At 39.7% G+C, this 23,498-nt stretch overlaps 1 protein-coding gene across 2 annotated transcripts in view; it reads left to right on the forward strand.

Moving 5' to 3' along the window:
- necab1 (N-terminal EF-hand calcium binding protein 1) overlaps positions 1–23,498 on the forward strand; it is a 39,200-nt gene that overhangs the window by 8,291 nt on the left and 7,411 nt on the right. For both annotated transcript variants that reach the window (XM_085149387.1, XM_085149388.1), the window contains exons 4-9: positions 3,279–3,304; positions 3,514–3,611; positions 8,071–8,207; positions 18,860–18,981; positions 20,171–20,247; positions 21,607–21,654. In XM_085149387.1, the coding sequence (XP_085005513.1) occupies positions 3,279–3,304; positions 3,514–3,611; positions 8,071–8,207; positions 18,860–18,981; positions 20,171–20,247; positions 21,607–21,654 (508 nt within the window). The remainder of the gene's footprint in view (positions 1–3,278; positions 3,305–3,513; positions 3,612–8,070; positions 8,208–18,859; positions 18,982–20,170; positions 20,248–21,606; positions 21,655–23,498) is intronic.

A 23,498-nucleotide genomic window follows, 5' to 3' on the forward strand; every position in this document is an offset into this window, starting at 1 on the left:
CCCGATCAAAGTTTTATATAAAGGAAACAAGTAGAACTAAATATATGTGTGTTATTGTAGAGTGATGTAGAACATGGTTAGGTTAGTAAAAGCATCTGTTATTGATCTAATGTTTAGATAGTCATAACAGAAGAGAAATAAAAGTGTAAAGCCATGCTAGCTTCTGTGCCACGCTTCAATTAGCATGTGCACAAACAAGGTAACAAGTGCTGTCATAAATATACACAGTATAATATAGAGTAACTGTATCATCTATCAACGTGTACAACCAGTATATAATCACACATTATTATTTGGTTTACCTTTCATTACCTGCCAAAGAAATGGAGAATTTATGGTTAGCGTTTGCGTTAGCGTTAGCGGTTTCACACAGAGCGCCACTTTTAGCCACTGACTCTGTTGTGCACTGAATCAACACTGCTGGACATTTGGTTTTATGAAACTAAACTGCAGGTATTCACAACAGAAGAAGTGATGTTAGTGATTTATTTCAATAGAAATATATTTTCTAATAGAGATGTCAAAGACTTGAGAGCACTCAGTATTTTTTGTGATGAATTACCACTTTGAATAAACCACCTCACCTGGCCCTCAGTTTGACGTTAGACATTGAAAAATAATGATGATTATGTGTACTAATAAAGATCTGCAGTCTGAATCAGGTTGAAAATAGTTCTTCAAAAAGTGCTTCACAAGGAGAAACTTCATTCTGTGAAAGCTATTAGTTAAGTTTTCTTTGGTGTGCCTCACATTAATCAGATGCAGGGTCTGCATCAGTGGTCTAAAAACACTAGAAAGAGACTTTTGTAAGCTTTAAAGCAAGCAGCTGTTGAGCATTCAGCCAGCTGTTATAAACAAAGAGCTGGCTTAAAACTACACAATGTAAAGGAACTTGTTCTGTATGTTGTGGGGCTTGTAGTTTACACACTGGGCCCTAGTGTCTGTTGATAGAGTAATAGTCACAGGATGGTTGTTTTTGTCTATGTCACCCGAAGCAAACAGTGTTAATTCTATTAACACTGCTTAATGAGTACGCTTATCAGGAAGCTTATTAAAATATCTCTGTTCACTCCACACAGTGTGTCAATCATGTTAAATACTTCATTGGTGTAATTAAACAACCAGAAAATTAAACGCTCTGACTCAAGTGGTTTGATACAGGTTGATTCTCTCTCTAAATAAATAGCTGCTGCAGCTCATCACATCATCACAACAATTATAAGAATGCAGGATTTGCACTCGGCGTTACATCACACAACAATCACCTTGGAAAATTTACATTTAAATCAATATGTTAAACAGTTTCAGTGTTTTGGTGTCCAAACTCACATAAACTGCAAGTGGACAAAAGAAAAAACAAGCTCTGGGGAGGCCACAGCGATCAGTAAGTCTGGTCTCCTCACCTAACCAGTTATAGAGCCTTTTGAAGGGTTGTGCATCCACTCACAGAGCAAAAGTTAAACTTACTAACAACTGAATTTCATTTTTTTCAGAAAGGTTTTTTGCAGACTCAGCACAGAGGCATCAAAACTGAAGTTTAATTGATTTTTATAAACATTTCTAAAAGGATAAAATCAGAATATAGTTACTAACTAAATTTATTATATACACACAACCAATCACATGACAGCAACTTTTTAGGCATGTTGATTATATAACATGAAAGCATTGTATCAGCCTTGTATCAGCAGTTCAAGCAGAAGGTAGTGGTTTAATGTTGTTAGGGATATTTTCTTGGTACATTTCAGCCTCCTAAGCACCAGCTGAGCATCATTTAACCACCACAGCCTACCTGATTATTGTTGCTGACCATGTTCATCCCTTTATACCCAAAGTGTATGCATCTTCTGATCTGCAGCAACAGCAAGGTGTAATTAGTTAAGAGGTCATTAGTGCCTAAGTCCTCATCGTATACTTTTACATGGCCTCAACAAGATAAGCCAATGATAGGGGTGACTTAACAAAAAGAAAAGAAATTATTTGGCCATTTGAAAAGCAAGAAGAAATTATCTGGCTTTGTCACCACTTGCTCCTACAGTCATCACCATCTAAACGTCTGTCTACTTCCTTAATATTTTCGTGAGTGTGTTGATTTGATGTGATATTTGTAATGAGAATAGAGACCTAAAATGTCCCTTTATTCCTAAGCAGAGCTCAGCAGAACTCAATTAATGATATTTAGTTTTATTATATAGATTGTATCAGATATGTATTCAAGAAAATATCAACAACAAAAAAAGAAAAAATGCATACTGTTGACCTGCAGAGGAGTCCAGTTTCCTATTATCTTTACCAGACTCCATGTTAATATGTGCCTCCACCTGTGAAATGAACACAGGAGGAGGCAGATGACAAAGTTGTAAGGAAGTCAATTGGAAGTCTCTGGTTGAATCCTATATTGATTAAAAAACGAGTAACCAGATTGTAAGGTCTCCCTGACAGGCTGTTAAACCTGCTCAGGTCCATGTCGAACACTGACATTATTCAATACAGTGGATTTAAACAGGCATACACAGCATGCTGCATGTATGGATGGCAGATTATTGATATGGAATTAACTGTATTTACAGTATTTCAAGGCTGTTTTATTTATTTATAAAGGTAACGAATCTTCAGGGCAATGGTAATGTACCTTCAGTGTCAGAGCAACCAGGCTTCAAGCAAAACAGGAGAGAGGCTAATGGTCCGTTACTTAGTTGTCTGACTTCTGGTTCCTCTCTCTGTTCTCAGCTGTTTGTAAGTGTTTTCTCCTGTTTGGGTCATTGATTGCAGCACTCTCGTCTTGCAAACAACAGCCACGGCTTGCATGAAATGCGGTTTAAACAAGTGAAATCCCCTGGTATCAATGACTAGAACAAGAAATAAGATGTGTTTTTTGTGTCGTCTGAAGATAGTTGTAGTGCTGATACAGTGCCTAATATTCTCTTCACTTCGTCACCTCTCCTTTGTTCCACTTCTTTTCTCTTTTGGGCTCTCTCTTTCAGGAACAAAAATACTCAGACCACCCAGAAAGGCATCCATGCATGAACATTTATTAGAAACAGCCAACATTTCTGAAACTCCCCATTTGGCCAATTTGTCTCTCACTCATGCCTCTGGAGGCCAAAACACCAAAATTATTCTGTTACTCATTGCATATTTTACTCAGTTCTATCTGTCATCACATTGATTCATCAAAGCAAAGACTGTGTCAAAAAGATCTTTGCAGGAAAAAGGTACCTCTGTCCCTGGAGATGTCTGTTTTTAATTTAAATACCTGTCATTTTCTTCTTTTACAGCAACTTGGACACGGATGAACTCTGTGGTAAGTTGAGTCTTTTAAATACAGACAGAAAAGTAAAGATAGGAAAGTAAGATGTTAGACATGGTCACATGCTCCCAGACCAAACCCCTAAGGCAGTGCGAGTGAGGTGTCACACCAGTGCTTCTTCAACAAAACACCTACAGCCCTGTCCCAGTTGTCTGACTCACAAAATGTTTTTTGGTTTGGTTTTTCCTATTATCTTTACGAAGAGTACTTCTCCCAGCACCTCGGTGAATACGAGAACGTTCTTGCTGCCTTAGAAGACCTGAACATGTCCATCCTGAAGGCGATGGACAAAACAAAGAAGGTAAGATGCTATAAATGAATGTAATCGGGGGGAACATACACAGGAACACTGGATTCGAATAGTAATGATGTTTCCTGTGTTAATATTCACATCTCTTCTGGACATTGATGTTTTTGAAATTCTCTTGAAAGCGTGTTTTTCTTTTTCACAATGATTTCTGCATTTCAGATATAATGCAAATTCCAGTTCTTATTAAAACAAAATAAGTTAAGACATTACACTGTTTTTTGGGCTCTTTCAATCAGGGAGGTCGTCTTGATGAAGCTACTGACATAACAGATATTTTAAATGCACTTTTATTATTATAAACGTAGCATAAAAAAGTAAGAAAATTTGTGTTTGTCAACTGTTTCTTTGGTGTAACAATCTTGCCAAATATGCGTGTGTGTGTGTGGGTGTGTGTGTCTGTATAGTCATCAGCAATTTTATTACACACGTTCAACTCAATATCTAATCAGCCAATCACATGGGTGGCGTCACGGCTGACGAGGCAGGCCGTGTGGAGGTAAAGTGAGGACCACAGTGCAGTCAGAGGTTGGTATGAGGAGTGAGTTTATTTAAATGGAGACGGCGAGGACAGGGACTAAGAAATAATTAAACAGGGAAAACCTAAACACATGGAGCTGAATCTAAAACTCACAGGATAACATGCAGAGAAACACAGGGAGACATCACCGACAAACCAGCAACCAGCAGGAGAAAACACAAGGCTTATATAGGCTGTATCCCAATTCAGGGTCTGCAGCCTTAAAGTACGCAGCCTCAAAGTACGCAGCCTCAACGATCCTCAAGGGCCGCGTACTTAAAGACAGCTAAGGCCGGAAGTGCGAGGCTTATGAAATGGGACGGTCTAGCCTCCGTTGCGCTGCCCAGGTTGCCTAGCAACCATGATACTAACAGCTGGAAACGTTTCATACAGCTTTGTTTGACAGAAATGAAGGAGAAAATACACCGCCACGTCCTTAAAATTCAGGGAAATGAAGGACGCATTTGAGGGTCGCATTTCGAGCAGCCTTCGAATTGGGACAGCCTTCGTCGCATCGCGGTGACGTAATCGGCCTTAAAATGCGGCCTTTAAGGCTGCAGACCCTGAATTGGGATACAACCATATTCACAGGGACAATCAGGAAACAGGAAACAGGAGGGAAACACAGCTGGGAGAAATCAGAACTGACGAGACAAGGAAGCAAAGCAGAATACACTTACATGAGACACAGACCTTCAAAGTAAAACAGGAAGTACACAGAGACAGCCTGGAGCGAGAAAGAACATGGAGGAGCACATGACGGGATGAGGAAACACAGAACACAAGGAGTGGGAACAAAGCTCAATACTCACATCACTATATCCACTTAGGCTACGTTCACACTGCAGGTCTTAATGCTCAATTCCATTTGTTTTGATCAAATCCGATTTTTTTGTCTGCTTGTTCACACTACAAATAAAATGTGACAGCAAACGTGCTCTAGTGTGAACGCTCAAACCCGCCCGCATGCGCAAAAGAAGACGTCACACACAACGCGCTGTTTAGACCCAGACCAAACAGTATTGTTTGACTGATGGCTGTTAATATAAACACTCGTTTCGGACTTTACGTTTCCCAATTTTGCTTTAAGTTATAAAGTTATTTTGTTATTTTCATATGGCCTAATAATGACCCTTATTGCTGTTTTAGAGAGGAGCGGTGCTTCAAAGGATAGTTGGAAATGTCTGTCAGAATCTGCAGATTATACAGTACAAATAAAATGTTCACATTTCTCCAACGTTGTCTTCCCAACAGTTTCACTGGATGGCCAGGAAGCGTTCGCGATGTCTTCTCCGGCGCTGATAATTGGCGTCTGTCTTGTGTCAGTGACGTAAAAGACGGATTTGCTGCGACATGAACATTCAAACAGCAGTCACTTTCTAAAACATCAGATATGTATCAGATTCAGTACCACATAGGAAAGTGACCCAGATCGGATTTGAAAATATCGGATTTGTGCTGTTCACACCGTCATACCATGATCGGATATGGGTCACATAGGATCAAAAAAGTCGGATTTGATGCGCCTGCAGTGTGAACATAGGCTTAGACACACAGAGGGAGACACAGGGGTCCGCTACACAGAGGGAAAATTACTAAATAAGGTATACAAGGAACATTACCCTATAGAATAACTAAAGACTGACACTGAGGACTTAATACATAATTCAAAATGACAAAAACACAGGAAATTCAAAACACTGGGTCGAAAAAACCAAGGACCGTGACAAGTGGCTGTAGCCCAGGAATTAGAGCAGGTTGTCTACTGATTGGCAGGTTAGATTGGAGGGTTAGTGGTTCAATCACAGTCTGCATGCCAAGTATCCTTGAGCAAGATACTAACCCGATGCATCCATTAGAATATCAATGTGTGTGAACGTTAGCTTGGAAACACTGAAAATCATAGAAGAAAGTGTGTGAATGGGTGAGTGTGGCACTGAGTGCTCTGGGAGAGGAGGAAAGCGCTATATAAGAATCAGTCAGTCCAACTCAGTGCGCTTAGGCATGCAGACATGGTGGTAACAACAAAAATTAGATATAATAAATTAGAACTATTTATACCTGCATGTTAAAATAGAGCTTTATCTTGGCAAATGGCTATAAGCTGCATTCATAGTACTGGCAAAGGCCACTAATTTTTAATTTTATTTTACAATAAAATAAATGTATCTAATGATAATTTCCTTTATACGTTTTTGTTTGCTAAATATCAGACATCACAATCATATGTGTGTGGGTTTTTTTCACAGTGAGTGGGTTAAGACTCAGTGGATGTGACATTTGAGATAAGTTGTGTCAATTGGAGTAACACAGGAACCTTTTGATTAAATTTAGAAGATGTACAGACAATAGGAAGGCATGTTTGATTTTCCCAGAATGTGTCCAAAGCTACATGCTGAAAATCAGCATGCTCCTGGGAGGACGCCCAGCTGGCGTTCTCAGATCTCCCATTAGTCACATTTCCATTACAGAGCCAAAAAGGACAAGCCACAGCTCATGCATGCTACTAATCTCTTTATCTCAACATAATAGAAATGAAAACATGTTATTTCCCATAAATAACTGCAGGCAAACACCTGTTACACCAATCCGAAGAAAGGATGCATCATTAAGAGGTGGTGATTGATGCTGTTTGTTTACAGCTATAAAGCCGCAAAAATAACACATTTAATTCTTTAAAGTCATACTTCTCAATACTGCAGAAATGGGATATTCTTCAGTGACCAAGATAGTCACCTGATATCAACCCAACAGAGAAGCTTTCAGTTACTGAAGACAAAACTGAAAGAGAGACCCAGACATCTAAACTAAAGGTGGCTGCATTAAAGGGCCAGCAGAGCAGACATTGACTGCAAACAATTTTCATCCAAGGATTAAAATCTTTATATTTAGAACACAAATATATTAGTTTCTCCAGTTATTTTTGAACCTCTGAAAATGAAGTCTAGTGTATAAAACTGGTAATTCTTTTTTTGCAAAACCTCTTGAATTAAAGCACACAATCAGAATGTCAGTGTACAGAGGCAAAACAACAACAAAAAAGAGTTTTTGTCCAACAAATGATGGATCTAACTGTATATCAGTATTGACACACACATACCAGCAGTTCAGTTCCTATTAAATCACCTCCTGTCATTTTCTGTGCCGTCACCTCCTGTTTAGATTTTTTTGCTTCTTTGTGAACACGGATCCTGGATCCAAAGAGCCAAAAAAAGATTTATTCAAATAAAAATGACTGATCTCAGATAGAAACAAATATTTGAACTACCCACATTTGCAGCTTTTTCAACTGAGTCAAGTTGGGTTTACCTTACAGAATATCATCCACATGCATTTACAGTTACCACATCAAGGCATTTGCCCATGCCATAAGTGAACTAGAGGTGCTGAACTCAAGTGTATCTGTAAACTGGGGGCACCTGTCAACAACATTAATAAAATATTAGCTGAAAGCTTTTGTTCATGGACAGAATTCTCCATTTAAATCATGACATAAACAAAGAATGAGTTGTAACGTTGTTTAATGTTAAGTGGGAGAACTCACTTTTCACTTTGTAGAACACTCTGTCGTTAAACTCGACTCAGGTTAAGCTCTCCATCCTACATTTAACTCGACGTCGACTGACACATTGCTGACATCAGTCTAGTGTGGTGGATCAAACACAGCTAACAGGGATTCTTTTATTAAATAAGTTAATAAGAAGACCAAAGGTTTGACATCTGCTTCTTTCTTCTCCTCTCTTTCCAGCAGCACTGTTGTGTAATCTTTTCTAAATGAATGATCTCGTGGGCATCTTTTAATTAGCAGAGGAGGTCTGGGCGTCGAGTGACTCCCGGCTGGCATGTGAAACGTGTCACAGCTCTCCTCGTTCGGCCCTCCTTCACCATGCCTCCTACTCTAACTTGTCCTCCTCTAATCGCCTTGATTGACAGGATTATCAGGAGTCCACCCACTTGGAGCAGTTTGTGACCCGCTTCTTGCTGAAGGAGACAACCAATCAGCTTCATTCACTTCAAAGCTCACTCGAGTGTGCCATGGAAACCACAGCTGAGCAGACTCGCCAGGAGAAGTAAGAACAAACCTCCCCTGGTCATTCACACACGCACGCACACACAATTAATCTTTCAAACTTGGGCAGAATATATTGTACAATAGCACCAATAATTACAGCTTTCACTTTTTTTAAACCACACACACCAGTTTGCCTCCCACATTTTAGACTTCAGGATGCCAGCATAGGTTCTTCTTAAGTGTTTGTGAACTGCAATCCAGCAGTTATTTGTCCTAATTTATCTGATTAACCCGTCCTCCATGAAGGAATATCTGAGAGAAGTGAAGCACAGTGCTGGTATGAGCTAAAACATCTCTTTGAGTTCTCTTTTGCATTTTAGAATCTTTCAGCTCTTTCTCTTTTTTTTTGCACAGACAAGGTGCCAAATGTTGCGTTAACAAATGGTGCCAGATCAGTCAGTGCAGTGTAAAATACAATACAATATATATAAAAATATTTATAAATATTTCAGTTTGGTTCAGTTCAGTTAAATTCAATTCTGTTTTATTTATATAGTGCCAAATCACAACGACACCTCAAGGTGGTTAATATTTTAAGGTAAAGACCCTACAATAGTACAGAGAAACCCCAAAAATAAAACAAACCCCTTTGAGCGAGCACTTGGTAACAGTGGAAAAGAAAAACTCCCTCTTAACAGGAAGAAAGTAAGGCAGCAGTAAGGGCAGGAATACAGAGCGAAAAGCAAGCTGTGAAATATAACCAGAGATTAATAATAACTAATGATTAAATGTAGAATGGCATAAAAAAACACTGAGTGAAATCTAATTTGATATGAGTTAATATACCGAACATATATCCAGTGTTGGGAAGGTTACTTTTAAAATGTATTCCATTACAGAATACAGAATACATGCCCCAAAATGTATTCTGTAACGTATTCCGTTACGTTACTCAATGAGAGTAACGTATTCTGAATACTTTGGATTACTTAATATATTATCATGCTGTTTACAACTACATGAATGTACTATTGCTGTGATTTATTACTGTTACTGAAGGTCCGCGGCTCCGAACCGTAGTAAAGGGACCTCTGGCTAATACGGTGGGTTCTGTGTCGGGCTCGTAGCTGAAAACTAGCTTTACTTTGTTGTCTGGGTCAACTTTGCTAGCGAGAGACAGAGAGAGGCGTTGAAAGGCTGCTCCAACAGAACTTATTGTTTTTGGAGGAAAACACGAACACGGTGTACAGTCGAGTCTTAATAGCTTACTTACAACTGGGCTCGTCAGGCACTCTTCTTGGCTGCAGTGGTTATTATTATATTTACATGCTTCCAGCTCCCGTTTTTTCCTTTTCCTCGTACTTTTCCTTTTTCTCCCTCCTCGCTCACAGACACATAACGTGTATGGCAGTCCATTCTCCCTGCAGCACGGACTACACTGCCTATGATGCTACATTCTTTAGAGCTATACCTGTAGCATTCTGCCTATTAGCTTAGCACAACAACAACAGGCGCTCTCTCACCCAGGAAACACGCAAAGAGTGAGCGTCACCCTGTAACCATGACAACCATAACGCTGCCGCCTGGAACAACAGAACGTAGCTGTCAAACAAAACCCAAACAGTCCTGACCCGCCACAATATGAAACAGGGAAGTACCGCCGTGTAATCCATTTATTTCAACAAAGTAACTGTATTCTAAATACCACCTTTTTAAACGGTAACTGTAACGGAATACAGTTACTCATATTTTGTATTTTAAATACGTAACGGCGGTACATGTATTCCGTTACTCCCCAACACTGCATATATCAAATGTTTAAGTTCAGATATTTTACTGATTCATGAAGAATATTTGCTCATTTTGAATTTCATGCTAACAACACATCTAAGAAAACTGGGACAAGAGCAACAAAAGGCTGGAAAAGTCGAGTCTTGTTCCCTGTGCACCCTCTGTGCAATACTACCCAAAGATCTTCAGGTCTTTGGGTAGTATTGTATTAAAGAAAGACGTTATTCATTCAAATCACTGCATGGGCACAGAATAATCCGTTTCTGAGGAAAAGTTAAAAAGTTAAAGTTAAAATTCTTCTTGAAAAATGTTGGACACTACATCCCTTGGACTAAAGTGGAGAGGCACTATCCAGCATCAACGCTCAGCTCAAAAGCCTGCATCTCTGATAGTCTGAAGGTACATTACAGTGCCTGTGAAATTGGAAGCTTACACATCTGGATTTGGCTTTAAAGCAACATATACAGCATATAACATCCAGATGATTTTTCAGGGAGGGCCTTGCATATTTCAGCAGGAAGATTCTAAACTGCATACTGCATTTATTACAGTAGCATGGCTTTGAAGTAGAAGAGTGATGAACTGGCCTGCCTGCAGTCCAGACCTCTCACCAACTGAAACATTTGGAACATCATAAAACAAAACACACGTTAAGCAGCTCGACTTTTCTATCAGGCAAGAATGGGACAACCTCTCCCAAATATCCAGCAGCTGCTCTCCTCAGTTCCCAGATGTTTACAGGCTGCTGAAGAAAGTAGGAGGGATGCTACACAGTGGTAAACATGGCCCTGAAAAAACATTTTTGAGACATTCCTGCCTTTAATTTAAAAGTGAGCTTATATTTTTCTTAAAATGATACACTTTCTGAGTTTAAACATTTGATATGTTTTCTGTTGTGAATGAAATATAGGTTTATGAGGTTTGGGAATCACTGCTTTTATTAACAGTCTATACAGCATTGTTTTTCAGAATCAGGGTTGTTGGATTTGTGCTGCTGTGTTGTGCTGTGCAATGTGTAAAAATGGCAGTTTGTTTTTACTACTGCAAGCCATGTTTATGAATACTAGAATATTAAAAATATGTCCTTAATGTGGTCATGATCTTATTATTATAATTTCTATAAATGCACTGACTGCTAATGAATACTCGCCTCTGAGCATGAAAAGTGAAGGAGTGATGATTCAACCTGAGGCTCATGTTCTTAGTGGACTCCGTTTCCCGCATGTGCTCAAAGTATTTGATCAGTCTGGATCTGCGTTCAGGAATCAGACATGCCTCATTAGTGAGGATGACTCACCAGCGTGCAACATATTATATATGGCGTGAGCGTGGATGTAGATGAGTGTCCTGACCCTGCAGGTCATGTCTGTGTTCATTATAATCCTGGTGTGTTTAAAGCACAGGTAATGATGCACCTGTCACCGATCTCAGATCAACAATTGAGCAACAATTTGCTGCCATTTGCAACCAAACCTGCATTCAACAGATTCTGAAATTGAACTGTTAGTAAATAATACATTTGTTTTGTTTTGTTTTTTCATTCCAGGCTGTCCTTGTTTTGTGTTTCTCTAATTGCTCTTCGGTCTCTGTGGAGGAAACATATTGCTGAAAACACTCCATTGCAAACTCTTGCTGTGTTTCTAATTAAGTGTTTATTGGATGCTGGATTTTGGTATTCCAAACATTAATCGCAGTCCTTAAGTCCTTTTGTTTTTTTCTTGCCACCTTAATCTTTATGCAGCAAAGGTCGAAGCTCAGTGGAGAGCAGCTGGTATCTTTGACAACCATGTGACACTCCAGCACTGAGAGGCTTTGGAGTGCAGTACAGGAACAATGCTAATTATTTTTATGCCTTCTGCTGGAAATCATACAGAATTTTCCTTGACATTTGTGATCAAATTCAGGATGAATGACACAAGTGATTCCAAAATCAAGTCAGTTGGTTTTATTTATGCTCATTTTTGACCCTCAGGGCAGAAAACATGGACACCCAGTACAATAGCTCAAAAGTGAGGCGATGTAGGGTTTTAAAGTTCATACCATGGATGCAGCTACTAAGAATCTCTGACGCAAAAAAGCAAAAAACCCAACACAGGACCTGAGAAATGCATCTGCAGATCCATCCACTGTTCACTGAAGCCTCATCAGAAACGATCTCAGTGGAAGGGTGGCTGACTAGAATATGCTTAAGGAACAAAACAAGGAGAAAAGGCTGAGGTATGCCAAATTAAACAGAAACTAAACAGAAAAACAGGAACAACCAGTCTGATGGAGTGATGAATCTAAATTTGGATTTTTTTGTTCAAATTATCATCAGCTTGTACGGAGGAGGTCAGGCAAGAGGCACAGCAGTGCACATCTACAGCCATCTGTAAAGCATGATGGAGGCTCTGTCATTGTTCAGGGCTGCATTTCAGCTGGTGGTGGTGGTGCACAAAAGTGCAACCAGATTTTAAACAAAAATCCTACAGCATCTGGAAAAGATAATCTAAAGGCAGCAAGCATCCAAGGAAGAGCTTTTAATGTCCTTCAACAAGCCTGGATAACTATTCATGAGGACTACAAATTACTAGAAACCTCCCAAAGAGTTTATGCTGTGTTGGAAAATGAAGGTGGTCCAATACCCAATAGTGACTTTGAACTGATGAGAGGTTGAACATTTAAAAAAAAAACAAAAAAACAAAACTTCAAAGTCCAGTCACTTTTCTTTCCAAGCTCCAATTATTGACTTCCAAGCTCATTAGAACTGCACAGTCTCTGCTTTTGCCTTATATGCTGCATTTCCACCTATGTTTGCACATGTTTCAAGAGCTCACTAAACCAGTTTTCCCATTTTTCATCTCAGAAATAAAAATAGGAAACAGTAGAGAAATGAGGGGTGGCTTCAGTCTACTTTTTTAGCCACATTATGTCTCTTATGTTTTCCCACGTTACATCTGCAGCTATCGAAATCGCAACCAACGATCCAAATCCCCATCAAATCATTTTACTTCCAGTTATATTTTCGGGTTGATACAGTTTTGCTTTCCATAATATTTTCTTTCACACAATAATTATGTTGACATTTATTCTCATGGGCAGAAAATGATACGCTGGGATAAACGACCTTTAAATTAAGGAGACCTTCACAGACTGTCTTCCCTCTAAATGCATCGTTCTTTCATTCTCACGTCATTTCAAAGTGTGACTGTCGCTCGCTCCCCAAGCAGCTTCTCCTCTTCCTGCAGTCGTCTCACTGGAGAAATTGCCTTGTGCGTTTGAATTGCTCCGTCCTTCCAAACATTCGGAGATGTGGTTCTCTCTGGTGGTTTAAAATAGGTTTTTGTATTCAGTTTTAGGTATATGTGAATAGGCTATGATGGTATTACTCAGAACTGAGTTTGGGCCATAATAATGGCTCAAGAGCTTTATGTTTCCTGTTAGCATTATCTTCTTCATCATCCTCTCTGGAAAAAGATGAGCATTGAGATCACACTTTGCTCTCCAGCTTCGAAACCTCTTTTCCCTCCTCTTCAGTTGGCATAAAAACTGTAGGAGGAACATGTGGATGGGGAAGCTGTTGTGCTTTGATCTGTTAGATATCTCTGAAAGTTTTAGCAATTAAAGCAGCGATGTAGGTGAGATTGTGACTCACTGGCAGATCAAACGGGATCTGCCCCTCCCAATTTGTCCTCATCAAGTCTCAGTGGTATAGATGTATTAGACAACAGCTTGTGAATTAAAAACTGTGCTATGCCCCACCACTCTCTTCCAACAAGAGCAGATCAAGCTGAAGAAAACCTGGTTGTTTCAAAAGTCATTACATTAAGACTGAAGTGAGTGCACTCCTGAATACTGCACAGTTATAGTTGAAAAACAAAGTTTCGATCACACAGTCTTGAAAAACAAGTGTATCCCGTGTAAAATGTTTTCTGTGTGTGACTTTTTAAAATCAATGTAAACGTTTAAACATGTTTGAAAGAACAGATTCAGTCTTCTTTTGAATTAAAGAAGAATAATGAATAAAATAGCTTAATAGGCTGGTGAAGAGGGCCAGATGTGTACAGGCCAGCCCCGTAGACTCTATAAAGGAGGTAGGTGAGAGGAGGATGTTAGCCAAGCTCATATCCATTATGAATAATACCTCTCACCCCTGCATGAGACTGGAGGCCCTGAGCAGCTCCTTCAGCAATAAGCTGTTACAGCCACCGTGTAGGATGGCGCTAAAATATACATGTATGTCTGTGTATACCACTCCCACTGTTTATTAATAAGTGAAGGGTTTGTAAAGTTTACATCTAGAGTATAAGTTGGTCTTATACCTCAAACAAAGTTTTACTGTATTTTGCTGTTCATCTGCCATCAGTCTCCAACATCAGCTTCCTGAAATTTTTGTTCATTCTCCCTTATAAAACTTCAGTTTCAAAAGCTTTGTTGGTTTTCTTGCTATTAAACACAACTGCAGATGAAGAAAAACACGTGATTACAGCATGCCATCATTTGTTTAACAAAAGTAAACCAGAATACAGAAGCAGCGTGTGAAAAACTAAATATACCCATGACTGCAGAAGCACATTTAGCAGCAATAACGTACTGTAAGCAATCCTTTCTTGTTTGACTGGGTTTGTAGTTACTCTGATCATTGCATGCTCTGGTTACACAGGACCTTTTTTTCCACGTGACTGTATCTGGTAATAGTCCTGGAACTGAAAAAGAAGTGAGCATGTAGGGTGTTTAAAAGGTAGAACGAGTTCAAAATAGAATTATGAAATGCTATGTACACACGCACATGCATGCGCGCGGGCGCACACACACACATGCACATAATCATGCATGTTCACACGCAGCCTGCTCACAGACACCCTGAGGTCCCTTCAAAGTATGGGAACCAACAACTTGACAGCAGTAAGATAAATCTTAGGTGAAGACACCCTGTAGGTGCACATACCTTGTCACTGCCATTAGTATCACTGCCAGACCAGCATTACATAGAAATTTAATGCAAGTCAAGACAACTGTGGCTTCAGACCCCTGATTCTCATCACAGATTGTAAGAAATAGAAGAAAAAGACTAATAATTTAACTGTAATTTTGTGATCAATTCAATTCAATTCAATTCAATTTTATTTATATAGCGCCAAATCACAACAAATGTCACCTCAAGGCGCTTCATAGATACAGAGAAAAGCCCAACAATCATATGACCCCCTATGAGCAAGCACTTTGGCGACAGTGGGAAGGAAAAACTCCCTTTTAACAGGAAGAAACCTCCGGCAGAACCAGGCTCAGGGAGGGGCGGCCATCTGCTGCGACCGGTTGGGGTGAGAGAAGGAAGACAGGATAAAAGACATGCTGTGGAAGAGAGACAGAGATTAATAACAGATATGATTCAATACAGAGAGGTCTGTTAATACATAGTGAGTGAGAAAGGTGACTGGAAAGGAAAAACTCAATGCATCATGGGAATCCCCCGGCAGCCTACATCTATTGCAGCATAACTAAGGGAGGATTCAGGGTCACCTGGTCCAGCCCTAACTATATGCTTTAGCAAAAAGGAAAGTTTTAAGCCTAATCTTAAAAGTAGAGATAGTGTCTGTCTCCCGAATCCAAACTGGAAGCTGGTTCCACAGAAGAGGGGCCTGAAAACTGAAGGCTCTCCCTCCCATTCTGCTTTTAAATACTCTAGGAACAACAAGTAGGCCTGCAGAGCGGGAGCGAAGTGCTCTAATAGGGTAATATGGTACTACAAGGTCATTAAGATAAGATGGGGCCTGATTATTTAAGACCTTGTATGTGAGGAGCAGGATTTTGAATTCAATTCTGGATTTAACAGGAAGCCAATGAAGGGAAGCCAAAACAGGAGAAATATGCTCTCTCTTTCTAGTCCCTGTCAGTACTCTTGCTGCAGCATTTTGGATTAACTGAAGGCTTTTCAGTGAGTTTTTTGGACATCCTGATAATAATGAATTGCAGTAGTCCAGCCTGGAAGTAATAAATGCATGAACTAGTTTTTCAGCGTCACTCTGAGACAGGATATTTCTAATTTTAGAGATGTTGCGCAAATGGAAGAACGCAGTCTTACATATTTGTTTAATATGTGCGTTGAAGGACATATCCTGGTCAAAAATGACTCCAAGGTTCCTCACAGTGTTACTGGAGGCCAAGGTAATGCCATCCAGAGTAAGAATCTGGTTAGATACCATATTTCTAAGCTTTTCAGCGCCGAGTACAATGACCTCAGTTTTATCTGAGTTAAGAAGCAGAAAGTTAGTGGCCATCCAAGTCTTTATGTCTTTAAGACATTCCTGCAGTTTAACTAATTGGTGTGTGTTATCTGGCTTCATGGACAGATAGAGCTGGGTGTCATCTGCATAGCAGTGAAAATGTATGCTATGTCTTCTAATGATGCTGCCTAGGGGAAGCATGTATAATGTAAACAGAATTGATCCTAGCACTGAACCCTGTGGAACTCCATAATTAACCTCAGTGTGTGAAGAGGACTCTCCATTTACATGCACAAATTGGAGTCTATTAGATAGATATGATACAAACCACTGCAGTGCAATACCTGTAATACCTACAGCATGTTCTAATCGCTCTAATAGGATATTATGGTCAACAGTATCGAATGCTGCACTAAGGTCAAGAAGGACAAGCACAGAGATGAGTCCACTGTCAGAGGCCATAAGAAGATCATTTGTAACCTTCACTAAAGCTGTTTCTGTGCTGTGATGAACTCTGAAACCTGACTGAAACTCTTCAAATAAAGCATTCCTCTGCAGATGATCTGTTAGCTGTTTGACAACTACTCTTTCAAGGATTTTTGATATGAAAGGAAGGTTGGAGATTGGCCTATAATTAGCTAAGACTGCTGGGTCTAGAGATGGCTTTTTGAGTAAAGGTTTAACTGCAGCCACCTTGAAGGCCTGTGGTACATAGCTGATTATTAGAGATAGGTTGATCATATATAATATCACCACATACGACCAGTGTTGGGACTAACGCGTTATTAAGTAACGCGTTACAGTAACTACGTTACTATTGTGGTAACGAGCACGGTAACTAGTTATTATGCCAAAACCAGGAACGCGTTAGTCGTTACTAGGATTTAGATAGGGTCGTTACTTCGTGTGGTGGCTATCGCGGAGCTTCCACAGATTCTGTAACATTAGCAACTGGTGGAGGCAGCAGGTGGAGGACGCAGAAGGAAAAGAGACCCGAGGCGGCCGCCGGTCCAAGTGTGAACTGAACTTCAGGTAAGAAGTTATGACCTGCAGTCTATCTGGGTCAGATATAAACCAAGTTTAGGTGGAGTTTATTTTCGTTGTGCTGACTTTTTCCGTACTGCGTACTAGCTAGCATGACGGAGTTTCTATACAGCTGGGTGGGTGCTATGAAGTTAATGATGTTGAACTTTATTTTGTTCATAAGTTATTAGAGTTGCCAACCGTCCCGTCTGGTATTCAGAGAAAATATTACGCGTTTCTTATTGAGGTGAAAAGGAACAGTTTGTCCCGTAATTCGGCTACATTGAAAAAGACACAAAGCTGGAGTTATTCTGTGTCTTTGCTGCACAGCTGTCTCTTCTTCTCTCATTCTCCCCCTCCCTCTCCCGTTTCTACTTCAATCATGAAAACTGATCAATGATCAGCTTATCGGCTCTCTTGTTCGTTTATCGCCCACTTTGCGCCAGAAAGAGGAAACCAGCGGATGTCACGCTAAACAACAGCAGCACGTTTAAGCTTGATCAGCTGTTGTTAGAATTTATATAATATTAATTTCTAGTATCAGCTGATGTTTGCTGGAGCCACAGCTGCAAAAAAGCTGCTGGTCATGATGTCGGTTTGGTTATCTGGTGAGAGGGAAACATGAAGATGAAACCAGGAGATGTCCTTACTGAATCATCAGAGCTGAGCAGGTGATGGAGAAACAGGTTTACCTTTTAGGTGACATGAAGGAGTTGAAGGGAAGTTATGAACTGTTTCTGAGAGACAAATAACCCCAGGATCCTTTTTTAGGTAGCTGACAGCTGGTAATTGTGCAGGTGCGGATCTAGCAAAGTTTTGCCAGGGGGGCCAGGTAGGGCATTAACAGGGAAAGGTGGGCACAAAGAAATACTTTTCTTTCTTATTCTAATTTAAAATGTCTAGCTTTTAAAAAATAATTATCTGAATCTTGCGAACAAACGATTCATAGATTGATGCAAATATACCATCAAAACAGTGTACATCACTGTCACAACAGTGTTTGTTTTCATTCAAAGGCTTTATGATTTTTCCTATAATGGTGGGCCGGTCTCTAGTCAAAATGCCCGAGCCGATTTTTTGTCCCAGTCCAGCCCTGTATGCAGCTCATCTGCAGTCTGGTGTTACCTACATCTTCCTATTCAGAAGGCAGAATTTCCGAGTTCCGAGTACAATCAAAGTACCACGACTGCAGTTTTTGTGTTGGATGTAAAAGGCGCACATGATGCTGTGACGTAGGCTAGAATCATGGCAGCAGTCAATGATGGTCCGGGTGTGGGATTTCTCTCGTGGAAATATGCACATTATCTGTTCCTTTCTATTGGTAGGTGGCACAGTGCACTTGTGGCAAGTAAGCAAGCTAGAAGACTGGCAAAGTTATGGAAGCAACACATTAACAAGAGAATTCTGAGTAAAACCAAAGTTACTTTCCCTAGTAACTAGTTACTTTGAAAGTAACGAGTAACTTGAAGTAACTGAGTTACTTTTGATAGAAGTAACTAGTAATGTAACTAAGTTACTATTTTAAAGTAACTTACCCAACACTGCATACGACCACATACGACATGTGCTGAACGAGCATGTGTACTTTACAGAGGGCTGTGATGCAGTGTGTCCTTCAGTGGTTTGACATTTTGACAAATGTATGCTGAAATATGTGAGGCTTAGGATATTTACTGGCCTGTTTTGATTCAAGACAGGGTCCTGTGAAGCCAGAGGTGTTGTCCATCCAGTGGTCGGGTCGTCGCTCTAATCGGAGGCTTCAGAGAAACAACAGCCTCTCCCCCAACAACCCTCTCTTTAGCCTCGTCAGTTCAGGTGGGGTTTTTTTTATGTTTTTTATGTTTAAATAACTCTCCATCACCATGTTGTGTTGCGTTATGTTTGACTGTGATTCCTTCCTTGAGTTATCCTGCGTTGTTTCTGCCAGAAGCACAATAGGGGAAGGAAGGTCATGTAGGTGTGAGAGAAACAGTGCAGTGAGACACACAGAGGGAGCTTGAGGTGGAGGAAGGCTGTGACCACATGTGTTTCTATGTTTAGTTTCAAAGCCATTTATCTGGTGCACAGGTGGAGGTCAGTGGCAAGTCTCAATGCAGTACCTGCAGAGCGCACTATAATTGGCTGTCCTGTTGTTGGCTCTGCAGCTGGGTTCCAGTTCTAGTTCGCTAAAACATACTAACATTAGCACCCCTGCTAATATCAGTTTAGCAGGGGTGCAGGGTCAAATTAGGGGTCAGCTATTGACTTTGATTACATCTACAAAGCTTTTTTTTATGTTTACATAGTCACTGTCAATTATAGTGAGAAAAAATGTCTTCTTAATGGCTACTTATTTCTGTAGTCTGAGTTACTTCTTTTGTTCTATAATCTATTACTAAGCAACTCCAGATACTACTACACAGTATGTGCTGTTTACCACAAGCTCTGACATTATACAGGACTGTAGTTACTATACAATCAATCAACCTGCTTTAGTTTTCAGCTTGTTTAGCTGTTCCTGGAGTTGTTTTGCCATCACCTGCAATTTCTTAATTTTTTTACTTTTTTTTACTTAACTGTCATGAAACCTGATTCAAATTAAATAAATATGAAATCTAGGTATGATTTTTATAATATTTCTGATTAGAATCCTGATAAATATTCCTTTATCTACGACAGTTACATGTTTCCAGTGGTTTTTATTTTCATTGTTATACGTTTTTAACCATCGACCTGGATTATAGCGCCAGATGTGGTTGCTAGGAGATCTGCAAAAAAACGACAGAGCATCTAGGAACTTCGATTACAGTGGTCAAAGCTTTTCTCATTGATTGGCCTGGTTTCTTGTCGCATGACATGAAAGGGATCCTTAAAATGCCTCCCGGCACACCGCCACCCCTTACAACAGCGACTGTTGAGGCAGTCAATGGAAAGTGTTTAAAATGCAGTCGATGTATGCAGCACCTTTCATCCCCACCTTTCTGACTGAAATCCATCCTTCTCTCTGCGTCTCTCTCCCCTCCAGGTGTTTATGATGAAGACAGCCAGTGGATAATCCAGGTCAACAGACTGCAGAAACTTATTGACCGCCTAGAACAAAAGGTTACTTGACCTTTCGCTCAGCCTTTCCAGTCTCCTCTCTTTCCTACCTTCTTCTTGTGGGTCTCTTTCTGACGTTTCCTGTTTCACATCTTTCTCCTGTCTCTGTTTCAACCATCTGAGTTTTGCATCATTTTCTGAAACTAACCTGAGATTATGGCAAGTGGATTTAAAACTGTGTCAACATATTCACTCGTCCAACAACACCCACCCACATGCAGACACATGCACATATGTACGTATAGAGGCAGCACCAGCTACACACAAACCATCATGGCTGCTCTCTGCATGAAATGTGGTGTAAAAAGTAGATAAAATAAATTGACACGCAAACCCAGAAAAGCTGTGATCTGTTTACATTACAAGTGCAAGACTGTGAACAACTGCAAGCATAAATATGAATAATATAAATATCTGAAATTTAAACCCCAGTTGACTCTAAATGCTCATTTTTTTCAAAGCATTATTATGATTAATGCTTTTAGGAATCTAATAGATTATCCTTAATTCATTATTTAATGTCTCTCTTTGTATTTTTAATCATCCTTTTATACGTTTTTAATTATTTTATGAAGATTTCAATTTTTTATTTTCATTCTTGATTTATATATTTTAATTTTTAAAAATGTATCAATATAATAATGTTGTTTTAATTGAATGCATTTATTAATTTATTTATTATGTAGTTATACTCATACATGGTAACCACAAGGACTCAGAAGATAAATCTTAGAGCTCATGAGATCATTACCAAAAAAAAGGGCTCCACTAAAACAAAACAAAAAAAAACAAAAAACAACTGGTTTGTCTGAATATTTCTTTCTTTGTTCTGTCCTGCAACTTGTTTGTGTTGCCAACAGCTGGAAAAATCAGTCACTGCAGGTTTTAAAGAGACTTGATTTTCTCTTTTTCAGCTGCTGGAGTATCTTTGAGTGGCTTAGTATAATTCAGAGTTTATATATAATATAATTAATTATTCATATTGATATCTCACCTTCTGTCTGCACCAACCCATTTTATCTTCTCCTTCTCAAGACAGCTTTCTTGTGATTGGGTTGGGCTTCTATGCTCACACTAGACATGTAATTATATGGCCTTAGATGGTCATAGAAAGATATTTGCCTTCACAAACTCGTACAGAAACAAGGAGCAGAGAAGGCTTCCTGGAACTGAGCATTTAGAGCTGTTTGCAGTTTTTGGCTTATGGTAGTAACAGCTCATATATGTGACAATAAATCTGTAAAAGCATACCAATGGGCCGTGTAATACTTGTAAATAAAGACTGTGAATGAGGGGTTATACACTGAGATAAATGAAAATGAGTCACTGGTAAAGGACTCATCACTTCCTTTTGTTCCACAGGAGATCCGTCTGGAGCCCGTTGAAGAAGAGGTCTTGGAGAGCAAATCGGTTTGTTTTTCCTTACTTATCTACTGTTCACCTGTTTTTCCACAGTGACCACTTCACTGTTCTCACATGGAGGCCAGTCAGTGTTGTCATAGCAACAGCAGGGTTTAAAGTTGCTCTGTCTGTCTTTATCCTCCATCTGTTTGTTTAGGGCTCAATATTCAGTTAGAGTAGGGAGCAGACATTAAGGTACGAGGACGTGTGAGCTAGGGAGTCGATGTTACAGTGCCTCTGTGTTCTTGTACTGTTTCTGCAAAAACCCATAGATTAGAATACTGGCCATGTGAATAATACAGGACCAGCAGTAGGAAAAAATATGAACAATACATCATAACTTATTTTTATGCTGGAGCCAAACTCTGATGTTTTGCCTGCATCAAAAAGCGCAGTCTAAACGGGTTCTCCCAGCAGTTTGATTTACAGTGATGTGGAAAAGTGTATCCTCTTTCTCTTAACCAGGTCTAAAAATCTCTAAAAACAGAGGTTTGGGCATTTTGCTGTATGCAGGTGTGATGACACAATGTCAAGGAGCAAAGACATCAGCAATGATCATAGAGAAGCAACTGTTGCTTCCCATCAATCTGGAAAAAGACATTTCCAAACTATTTATTTTACAGTAAGAAAGAAGAGAAAATCATTCAAAGACAGCTCTTCCTGGGAGTGGAAGTCCCAACAAATTCAGCCCAAGGTCCAAACCACTGAATCCTCAGAGAAACTATCAAAACCCAAGTGCTACAGCTCAGACCTGCAAGCCTCAGTTAGCATGTTATATGTAAAAGTTCATGACAGTACGATTAGAAAAAGACTGAACAAGGATTCGGAAATTTTCCTGGAGAAAGGTTCTTCTCTCTAAAAAGAACATGGCAGCTCAGACTAGATTTGCAGAGTTTCTCCTGAACAAACCACAAACCTCCTGTAACAATGGCCTTTGGACTGGCGAGACCAAACTTTGGATAAAACCAAACACACCATATCAGCACAACACCTCATCCTGTCAGCATGGTGGTGGAGAGGTGATAACTTGTGATGACAGCCACAGGACCTGGGCACCTTGCAGTCACTGAATCAACCATGAACTCCTCTGTATACCAAAGTATTCTAGAGACAAATGTGAGCAGCAGCAAACTGACAAGAGAAAGACTGAAAAAGGAAAGAATCAAGGTGTTGCAATGATCCAGTCAAAGTCCAGACCTCAACCTGGTTAAAATGCTGTGGTGGAACTTGAGGAGAGCCATGCATAAACAAATGGATAGAAACCTCAATAAACTGAACCAGCATCGTTAAGAAGTGAGGCTTGGATTAGCTTTTGCTAAATAAATAATGTCATGCTGCAATATGTCATAATGTCACGTGCTGTTGTTCACCTGAAGTTATATTACATAATTTTAGAACCATTTTGTATTATGTCTTGATTCGTTAAAGCTTTGAGCTGGTTGAGGGTGTACTTTCTTCTTCACGTGACTGCATTAGGGTCATTACTCCTTGTGCTTGCAGATAAACGAGGGTGAGTAAAACTTAAAAATCTTGGACTAAAGTAGAAAAAAGTCCCAGAAGGAAAATGTCAGTCAGGCACAACAATGTCATTTAGGTTGATTAAAAGTGATATACACACACTTCCTCCTTCACAGATATTTTGATGTATCATAGATGATTGTCTTCATCGCATCACATACCCACTGTACTGTGATTACTTTTTGATTCCCACCATTGCAGGAGGACGTGCATTTCTTTTTACCCAAAGTGTAAAACTTCTACTGACAAACAAAATGTTTTCCAGGTTTGTATTTGTGTCGCTGAATGTGCCGGTTTGTGTGTGTGTGTGTGTCCACATGCCAAAGCAAAGAGTA

This window comes from Neolamprologus multifasciatus, chromosome 22, assembly GCF_963576455.1.
Source record: "Neolamprologus multifasciatus chromosome 22, fNeoMul1.2, whole genome shotgun sequence".
In the NCBI taxonomy this organism is placed as follows: domain Eukaryota; kingdom Metazoa; phylum Chordata; class Actinopteri; order Cichliformes; family Cichlidae; genus Neolamprologus; species Neolamprologus multifasciatus.